Below are 10,154 nucleotides of genomic sequence, written 5' to 3' on the forward strand. Positions count from 1 at the left end.
TCCAATCAACATTAAGATAAATACTGTAGTCATTTCTTTATTTTGTTTCGTTTGTCAAAGGCAGATAATACAACCAAAAATCGTAATGTTTTAATACTGAAGCTCATGATAGACAAATATATCCATGTGGACGTTTTGAAAACTGTAATTTAAGAGGTTAAATTGTCCACCGATGACATGACACACAGTTTAATTGCCCATTTTGATTGATAGTAAAAACACAACAAAGTATAGCTTGAGTCGTATATCGCCTATGGCAAACTGGTCGAGCGAGTTGGGGTGTATGCTGCCTGCGCGCCTTGGCCAATGGAACCAGATCCTCCCTGCAGTGCGTAAGAGCGCAATTTAGGATTTAACCAGGTCTTTGCTGTGGAGCTGGCAGCAGTTCGAGAGAGCCCGTCGGCGAAAGCACACATCACACAATGCAAGTGTAGTCTTCACTCAGTCTTCAGACGTCTCAGTGGAAACAGACTTCCCTTTAACGTTGCTGCTTCGAACTATGACTGGAGTATTCGACCGAAGGATTCCGAGTATCAAACCTGCCGACTTCCAGAACCCCTTTCAGCTTTCCACCACCATGCATCACCCGTCTCAGGAATCTCCTACGCTACCCGAGTCTACGGCCACGGATTCTGGCTACTACAGCCCTGCTGGAGCAGTGCACCATGGCTATTGTTCGCCTAACTCCACCTCGTATGGGAAACCGCTCAATGCCTATCAGTACCAGTACCACGGCGTAAACGGATCTGCGGGAAATTACCCTGCAAAAACATACCCAGACTACAGCGCATACACAGCCTCTGCTTACCACCAATATGCTGGAACTTATAGCAGAGTACAACCACAACCATTAAGTCCGCAAGGTAATTAGCCTACATTATTATTCTTGTTGTTGTTGTTATTATTGTTGTTATTATTTAATCAAGTGTGTGCTTTGTTCGAACTCTCGCACTATTTTTTACATGCGAATAGCCTATTTCAAAGCAAAGATATTTTCCATCATGGTAAAATTTTTGAAATTAAATTCGGTAAAGGGGCACACATTTTTCTGAAAAGTAATTCTGTAAAAATGACAAACTTTTCCTTTACCGGTTAGACTATTTGCTATACGCATTTGCTTCAATCTACTTGTCTATAAATCGACAGAGAGCCCTCCCTAAGAGACATTTGTCCACGGGATGTCCTTTTGATTTGATCTCTCTGAAATAGATGGTATAACCAGGAAATATGACTGCATTATGTAAATACTTTATACTGAGTTCGTTTATACACCACATATAAAGTCATTTCTTTCTTTCTTTCAGAAAAAGAGGTAGCAGAACCTGAAGTGAGGATGGTAAACGGAAAGCCCAAGAAAATTAGAAAACCAAGAACAATCTACTCCAGTTTTCAGCTCGCCGCCCTGCAGCGGAGATTTCAGAACACACAGTACCTCGCGCTGCCTGAGAGAGCAGAGCTTGCCGCTTCGTTGGGACTCACGCAAACGCAGGTAAATAGCTTACTATTATTCAACTTTATTGTCTGTTCAAAGTTGCATTATATTTTGTTTATTTTTTTAAATCAAAATTATCACTTGTTCTATGTTGTTATCCTTCACTGGAATTGTCCGTTCAAAATTGCATTACGTTTACAATATACATTTCATGCGTAATGTGTGCGTAATTAACGAAAACACATCGCTCCAATGCTTACATCATATGAATACTTTAGTATTATGGAATTTGTGGGTTTTAATATGCTTTTATTTATGAACTTGTTTTAACATAATTCTCATCCATCCCCAGGTGAAAATATGGTTCCAGAACAAAAGGTCGAAACTGAAGAAAATCATGAAGAATGGCGAACTCCCACCGGAACACAGCCCGAGCTCCAGCGATCCCATGGCTTGCAACTCTCCTCATTCACCCGCCGTCTGGGACACGCAGGGCCCGTCCAGGCCTCACAGCCACCAGGCACAGAACAACAACTCGGCGGCATCAACCTTTTTGGAAAACTCCGCCTCTTGGTACTCCGCGGCTGGTGCCATGAATTCTCACCTCCAGACCCCCAACTCGATACAGCACTCTTTGGTTCTCGAATCGGGGACGTTATACTGAAACCCAGTTCAACAAATATTTCATTGTATGGGACTCGTGTTTAAAAGATTCAGAGGAATATGCAATGTATTGATGACAGTCATAGAAGAACGTGTATAATGTGTAAATGTGTGCATGTAATTTATTGCATTTTGGAAGACTAATTAAACGTTTTAAATGGACAATGGAACCCAGACACTTTCAATGGCGCCCTCCTGAATTACCACTTTAAGGCAATTGTTTTGCTGATACCCACAAATCCCTCATAATTACTGATATAGCATGTAGGCCCAGATAGGCTATTCGCACTGAAGGACTCCATAACATAACAATATAAGCCTACTTTCTGTGAGACACTTTACATCCATGTACAACTCAAACTCGAGTTTAATTGCCTGGACTGCCTGTGTGCCCATATTTGGTCAGTGGTGCAAAGTAGTGATTCACTTTAAATAATAATTTGGCCACACATCTATCAACAATGAGATGGGTCTAATGACCTTGGGCTAAACAGTTTCATTTTCAACAACCACGGAATTCTCAGGGGGAGTTACCTTCAGGTATCTCAAAAGGTTAGGCTAGATTTATTTCGTGTCATGTCAAGTTATTCATTTGAAAACTACAACCTGTTTTATGGTTGTGTGCTTATAATGCCCATAGTAAATAGTTTTCAGCGGATCCATAACCGACTAAACAGAAGCTATATCGAAGAGAGAAGCATCATTGAGTGTATAATAATTAACATTTTTGAAGGAAGTGTTTTGAATTACAATTGAATTTGGATGGATTGCTTGCAGGTATCATATCATATTCATCGCTTTGAAATATTTATTTCTGAAAGACAAATACCCAAGGAATGGCATTATATTGTTAACTCTATTAAACGGTCATAAGAAAACATATAATTTAGTTTTTTCTTGTTGTTCGTGTAAACCAAACAATGAAATGTTGTGAAGATACACACAACATTGATTCTATTTTCTTCCAGGTTAATTCTAGTTTTAGGTTTATGTTAAGACAAACCAATCAAATAGATTAGGACGTATTATTATTAGGCTATTATTATTCATTCAATCGTGTTACAGTGAAGCACATTTCAGTCTTGTGTTTTGAGTTGCATCTGGATTTTGAACTTCCCCAAAGAATATGGGTGTCGGTCTGGCAGACAGTCTGCAGCAGTGCTCTCTTTGTGTCCCCTACAATTAGCTGCTTTGAATGGCAGAGAGGAGGCGAAGGGGCGGCAGTAGATCTGAGACAATCCGCATTCCTGTGGGGGCAGATCGGCTCCAGAGCTCTGCCACTCCCGCGGCCACAGCCCACCTCCGTCAGACGTTCCGGGTAAAATAAAATCTTCAGCATTTGAACATATCATTAGGCCTACTACCAGTGTTGCCACTGCAAACCACTAAACAAATAGGCCTACTGCACTGAAGCGAACATCTTGTTCCAGACTTTACAAAAAGCATGTTATCATTATGCATCAATAGCCTATTTAAGCGAATCAACCAAGAAACAATCACACTACAACACACACACACACACACACACACACACACACACACACACACACACACACACACACACACACACACACACACACACAGGGAGAGGACACGTTTAACACCAGTTTAAGATAGCCTGGACACATGATAATGTTGTTAAGCGTCTGACCTAAGGATTCACAATCCATAATCCACCAATGTTGACATGGTTGTGCATATAACTGAATACTCGTCTCATCTCTCTGGTTTTCCCAAGGGCCTGACTGTCCTGGCTGAATATAGCCTTAGCAAGCAAGCGATGCACTTGGACATGTTCAGCTGAAATAATTGTGCAAAAAATAAACGGTTTGCTGAACGCTAATCCAAAACATGAACGTGGTTTATATCAACCTAATTTCTACATGTCACGTGCTTCCGTAATTACATTGCCAGTAGGCTACTCGAGAAATCTACGTTTGATTTTCATATTACTGTTTATTCTCCCTCCACACCCGTCCCCCAACACACACGTACAGGCACACACGCACACGCACACACACACGCCATTATATCGAGAGCCCCGTTAAATTCCAACTGAACATTTTCCACTCAGCCAGTTCCCTTGCAAATCGAGTCTAAATAATGACAGTTAGCTTTACTAGCTTCAACTATAACACTCAACAATAATTATACTCCAGGATTAGGCCGCCATTATCATAATCTGGACATTGACAATTACCTATAATTTGCAAAGATGCGCTTGCTTCTTGATTGCAGAAGGCTTTTTTCTAGCTCACCATCACTAAACAGTGACAGTAATAACAGCTAATTTTGCAGGCAATATATAAGAGGTACCGCGGTGTAAATACACTTTCACACCTGGATGTGCTTACTCAACCACGAGCAGTAGAACCGTGTTCTGTCGGAGACAGTGTTCCCATTCGAAGCCCAAGCTTGTTGATCATTGCTAACACTATTGTAGGCTAAAGAATCGTTTGAAGGTAAGGCTATATTTTTTTTATTTATCATGATGAAGCTACCTCAGTAGCCTAGCTAGGTCGTTGCGCTCTATGAATCCCTATGAAGGATTGTTACACACTTTTGTTTAAGAATGTTATAACCTACCTTATTTTAGGTGACACTATTGATTGTGTTTTACTAGGCTTTGTGAAGTTATGTGATATATAGCAGCATGCATTCAACACTAGCCTATACTAGCAGCCTAAATTGCCTTTTTATTCTACCCTATCTATTTGTCAGGTGTTTTTATTTGTCCGACGGGACACATTTATTTATTTCTAAAGACCACCTTTGCCAATTCGGATTTTAGAATCAATTGCAATCATGACGCCAAACTGATAAAATACTAGGGATAGCCTGAAACCTATAGTGATATCCGGCAGTTATAATATACCCTGGATATATGGTCTGTCTCCTAACCTACAGCAGACTAACATACTGCATCAATCTATTTTAGCCGGAAAACCACAAAGATCTGGGAGTGTTGACATCTCCCTCCCTTACCATATCTCTCTCTCTCCATCTCTCTCGATGTAAATATTCAATTCATCGTGGCCTCCCAAGAGCTCTTGTCCTCGTGTTTTCATTTGTTCTCTTCTGTTCCCTCTCCCTGTCTCATCAAGTCGCTATATCTATTTTTGTTCATTTGAATCAATTACATGAAATAATTTGAAACATTTGCATTGTTTGGGTCTTTTCACAACTTGGATGCCTCCACCAATGAGAAATAGCATTCTGGCTATTGCAACTATAACTATTTAAAATTCCGTTTTTATGACGATATCGGCTTATTTGCCCAAGTCCTTCGAGTGTGAATAGACCACACCGCACACTTTGTGCTTTACGAGTTACTCTCGGACAATATAGGAAAGTTATTACGCGAAACGTTATTTACGGGGGTTTGGGGAATAACTATATATACAAATATAGGCCTATAGATATAGTCGTGATAGGGCCTGTTTTGGTCAAATGGAGCCCATGCAGGTATACTGTACCAGTGGGGCATTCACGACTTGACAGCTGCAGACACTTTCTCTTTTATTTTTACATTGTAATTTCTGATAATATCCCAACTGTTCACTACTCTCAGCAATTTGTATATGAATAACCGAATAATTTCCCTCTTTTGTTCCGTCTGTGCTACCTCAAATCCAAATAAAGATGCCTTTTAGTATTAAAAGTGGTAGAAAATTACAGGTAATTATCTTTGACGGTAAAAACGCTGTAATCAGCGGGCTACATCAAAAATTACCCTAATTATGCCTGCATTTATGAGAATGGAAAAAAGCCTCACTTGGATAAAACCCATAAATTGTCCCAAATATCTCCTTCATATTGAACGGGACTGCAGCTGGATGCTTTGTTCAAGATCGATCCCGTGGAGCTTGGCATTTAGCGTCTTGCTTTAGGACGGGCAGAGAGGAGAAAAACATTGTGTCAATACTTCTAATAATTGAGGCAGAAAATGACAAGATTAACAGGACAAGGAGCTACCATCTTTTTCGTGATAAATTGAGAGAGGGGAGCAGGGTAAGTTCATTTCCTCTGGTGTTGTTTAATATATATTGACAATTTTGTTCGTTTGCAGTGCATTGACAATGTCTATTTTATAAAGAGGAAACATAATGTTATGACGAATAGCCTGTAACTTTTTCATGAAAAACCATATGGGACCTACATTTTAGAACGTCCACATGACATCTTGACAAGGAACGATTCATCAGTCATTTTTACATATATCAACCATCTTCATATTGCAGTACAAAACACGATACTTTGTTTTAAGTCATGGATTAATCCATTTATGAAAGACAAAACATAAAAGTGGATGTACAACTAAAATCGAAGAATATATTTACAGACAGACAGATTGCTTTGTTTTGCATGAAAAAAAAACACAGTCAAAGAGCAGTTAAGATTTCAACAATATATCATGGCATCATGTTCAACCCTCAAAAAACGCGTGAGTGTTGTCCATTCTGTGCCCAAGTGACGGGCTGAATGTCAGTGATATTTTTGGTATATTGACAGTCAAATGTTGACATGAATGAAAGCAACAAAGGCAATCCCACTGAACAGTCATTGGTAAATTAATACGCTTCGTTCCTTTAGGGTGTGTCATATCACAGTCTTTGCCCTCAAGTATCCATCAAAAGCAGCCGACCCTGTCTCCAATGAATCTCTCTGTTCGAACGGGACACCCCTTTTGTCTCGAGGCTGACGGAAATCAATTGTGCAGGTAAAACTATGAAGGTTCGAACGTCTTGAGTCAGACCTTGGGCCTTCCCGCCCTTTACGCAGTCTATCTCTGCATTGTCTCTTGATGTGGGGAGGAGTACCAGTGAGAATACCCGGGCATGTAGCCGTTGGCCGCCATGTTAACCCCTTTGCTGGACGCTGACACGTCCCATATTGGAGGAATTGCTGGAGAGCGGGGAGACAGGCCGATGGAACCAGGCATAGTAGGGTCGCTCTCGTGCGGGTTGCCACCTGCCTTCAGCAGCTTCTTGAACTTTGACCTTTTATTCTGGAACCATATCTTTACCTGCACAAGATGGCAGGAAGGCAAGGGAAGACCAGATGACAAATAACGATTATAACATTAATGTATTTATTCATCTATTAACATTTTTATAAATAGGCTTATAGACCAACTGATATGTTGAATATGAGTTAGGAGGCCTACATAACATACATAACAGGTCTACATTCAAACCTGCACCTTAGATGCTGCTGCCCTATATACATAGGCATGTAATCACTGGTCATTTTAATAATGTTGACATATTACTTTACTTATTTCATATGTATATACTGTATTCCATTCTACTGTATTTTAGTCAATGCCACTCCGACATTGCTCGTCCTAAAATGTATGTATTTGTTAATTCCATTATTTTATTTTTAGATTTGTGTGTATTGTTGTGAATTATTAGATATTACTGCACTGTTGGAGCTAGGAACACAAGCATTTCGCTACACCTGCAATAACATCTGCTAAATATTTGTATTTGATTTGATTTGATAGGTTTAAAAAAAGTAAATATTATGAAGGAATCCTAAATTGGTCAACAACAAAAACACAATACCCAGACCAATTTTAGCGTATAGGGTAGTAATAACAATAATAATCACAATATTAATAGGCCTACCAATAACACTAATAAATAATAATAATACATGATAATAAAGCGCCAACAACAGTATAATAATGTATACCCTTTGATATAATAATTCATGTTTTGAGAATAGGCCTACCTGTGTCTGTGTTAGTCCGAGAGAAGCAGCCAGCTCAGCGCGTTCTGGCAGGGCGAGGTATTGTGTTTGCTGAAAACGGTGATTTAAAGCTTGAAGCTGCAAACTAGAATAAATCGTCCGAGGTTTGCGAATCTTCTTGCCTTTCCCGTTGAAACGAATTTCTCCGTTTTCAATCACTGTGGTTTTCTGCTGCTCTGCAACAAAAAAGGGCAATGTTAGTCCATTAAGGACAAACATATTCCACAACAAATAGGCCTAGTTTATAATTCCCCTAGTATAATTCATTTGATAGAATATAATAGTTCCAAATCTATTTAAATGTCTAAATATCTAATAGGGAAAATATATGAGAAAACCAATGATAGGCCTTCTCTATTAAATTCAGACCACTAATACATATTCACGTCTCACATTCGCTTAATCCAGTCCACCATTATTGTAATCATCATCGAATCTTCTGTCATATTTAGGATATTGCTCGTAATGACATGCCAATTAAATGTTAATTATAACTTTCAAAGCGAATAGACCGTTTAATTCCTAGAATAATTCGTGAGGATTCCTCGCTTGTCATTATCATTATACCCTGTGCAAAGAATGGCCATAGAATAGGATCTATAACAAAAAGAGACAACATGAACTAAATATAATATAGAAACAATAGGCAACATATAAATTGTCCTTCAGATACAGTTTGAAATTAGTTTCCCATTCAACCATCTGCTAGACGTTTATTGTGCTTTATCTTTTACTTGGCCGATTTTAGAAAAATATATATGTCACTTGCTTTGTTATCGCTGCACGATGAAAACGATATTGAGCGTATTTCTTTTAATGAATGGGAAAGCATCTTACCTGTGCCGTCTAACCTTGTCTGACCGCCAGTGGTGTTATTGTGGTAGGACGGCAGGTACGGGCTGTGGTGGGGGTGGCTCACGTAGGAGTACGGTAGCGACCTGTTGTAAGAATTGTTGCCGGAGTACGGAGAGTTATCGTGCTGATGGTGAGCTGGGTGCGACCCGGAATGGAGACAGTGCAGCGGGTAGTGGCTGGCAGCCATCGACGGAGAGCTCTGTTGTGAGTGAGACTGCTGACCAAACTCCATGAAAGCCGACTTGGACGAGTCCTGAGCCTCCAGACCGTTAGCCATCGTAGTCATGGTCATCATCAAATGTTCTGCCTTGAGAGCACTCGCCCCCTCTCTCAAGTCCAAATGGATTCTCTCGCTGTGTTGTTGTCTCTCTCCTCAGCGAACAGATATTGTCCTATTAAGACCCGAATTACTCAGTTACTTCGATTTTTTTTATCCTCTGGTATTCTTACTTGGTATGGCGCAAGTTGGGCATAAGTTAATGCAGAGATTTAAGGTGGATTCTGTTAAAATTGAATCCTTGCTTCCAGACTTGATGCAGACACTACAAGTAAAATGGTTTGTCTCCAAAGGGCAACGCCTTCCGATTGGTCATTCAACCCAACGTCATCAGTTGTGTGCTTCACTATTCTTCAGTGTGAGTTAATCCACCTTACCAGCTCCCACTACAGCCACAACTATGGTGGGAGAACCTCATAATTCCTACGGAGAATATAGTCAAACGCAAGGTATAATAATTATGCCAGCCCTTTGGAATAGTCAATTTCTTTTAGGATTAATTCTCAACCCCAAATTACGCAAAACGTATCCCACACCAATTTGATTTAGCCTAACGAACTAATATCATTTGAACACACCATATCATCACCCTGGAAATATACTTACACCATTTCTATACCGTCGTAATCATTAGGTTATTCGAAGAACAATTCCATGCGACGAATCAACAAGATGACCAAAACACTGTATTGCAGATAGGAAGGATGGATGTCGTGGTAAACTGACAGTATCATTTATCCCTTTTGAAATAAGATGCGTGATAGCCTACAGTCGGAAATATATGCAAATTATACAGTGCGGTTTGGCAAATTCTGTTGCAATATAAACTATCAATGCAAATGCAATAATACATCTCCCAATTCTACTTTCATAAAACCTGTCGTTAAAAAAACATTGTCAACGCGTTTTCTTCATAGTGTGGGATTCATTTATTTCAAAATGGTGATGAAAAAGCAATTATGGTCGCAATCAGTTATAACTAAAACCTCTTTGATTAACCACCACACTTTATTTAAATTGGAGCTATAAAATTAAGAACATTTCGCCTGTAATGATTATGGACTGGGTTTGTTTTGGGAAGGTGGAATAAAACTGAATATAGCATAAATTATCCCCTAATTATACGCCAGTATCGCCTCAATTATCCTCTTATCAAAAATGGTTGTCTAA

At 39.6% G+C, this 10,154-nt stretch overlaps 2 protein-coding genes across 2 annotated transcripts; one reads left to right on the forward strand and one right to left on the reverse strand.

The window, feature by feature from the left end:
* The first annotated feature begins 252 nt into the window (after positions 1-252).
* Positions 253-2,983, forward strand: dlx5a (distal-less homeobox 5a). The gene is made up of 3 exons (XM_029659211.2): positions 253-863; positions 1,305-1,489; positions 1,785-2,983. Exons 1-3 carry the CDS (start codon positions 500-502, stop codon positions 2,094-2,096), a joined length of 861 nt encoding a protein of 286 aa, XP_029515071.1. The 5' UTR covers positions 253-499; the 3' UTR covers positions 2,097-2,983.
* A 3,126-nt stretch (positions 2,984-6,109) lies between these two features.
* On the reverse strand, positions 6,110-9,279 carry dlx6a (distal-less homeobox 6a). The gene is made up of 3 exons (XM_029658799.2): positions 8,690-9,279; positions 7,835-8,028; positions 6,110-7,121 (listed from the first exon to the last, which is right to left on the reverse strand). The coding sequence occupies exons 1-3, from the start codon at positions 9,000-9,002 to the stop codon at positions 6,879-6,881; spliced, it is 750 nt and encodes a 249-aa protein (XP_029514659.1). The 5' UTR covers positions 9,003-9,279; the 3' UTR covers positions 6,110-6,878.
* Positions 9,280-10,154: the final 875 nt, after the last annotated feature.

Source organism: Oncorhynchus nerka, linkage group LG4, assembly GCF_034236695.1.
Source record: "Oncorhynchus nerka isolate Pitt River linkage group LG4, Oner_Uvic_2.0, whole genome shotgun sequence".
In the NCBI taxonomy this organism is placed as follows: domain Eukaryota; kingdom Metazoa; phylum Chordata; class Actinopteri; order Salmoniformes; family Salmonidae; genus Oncorhynchus; species Oncorhynchus nerka.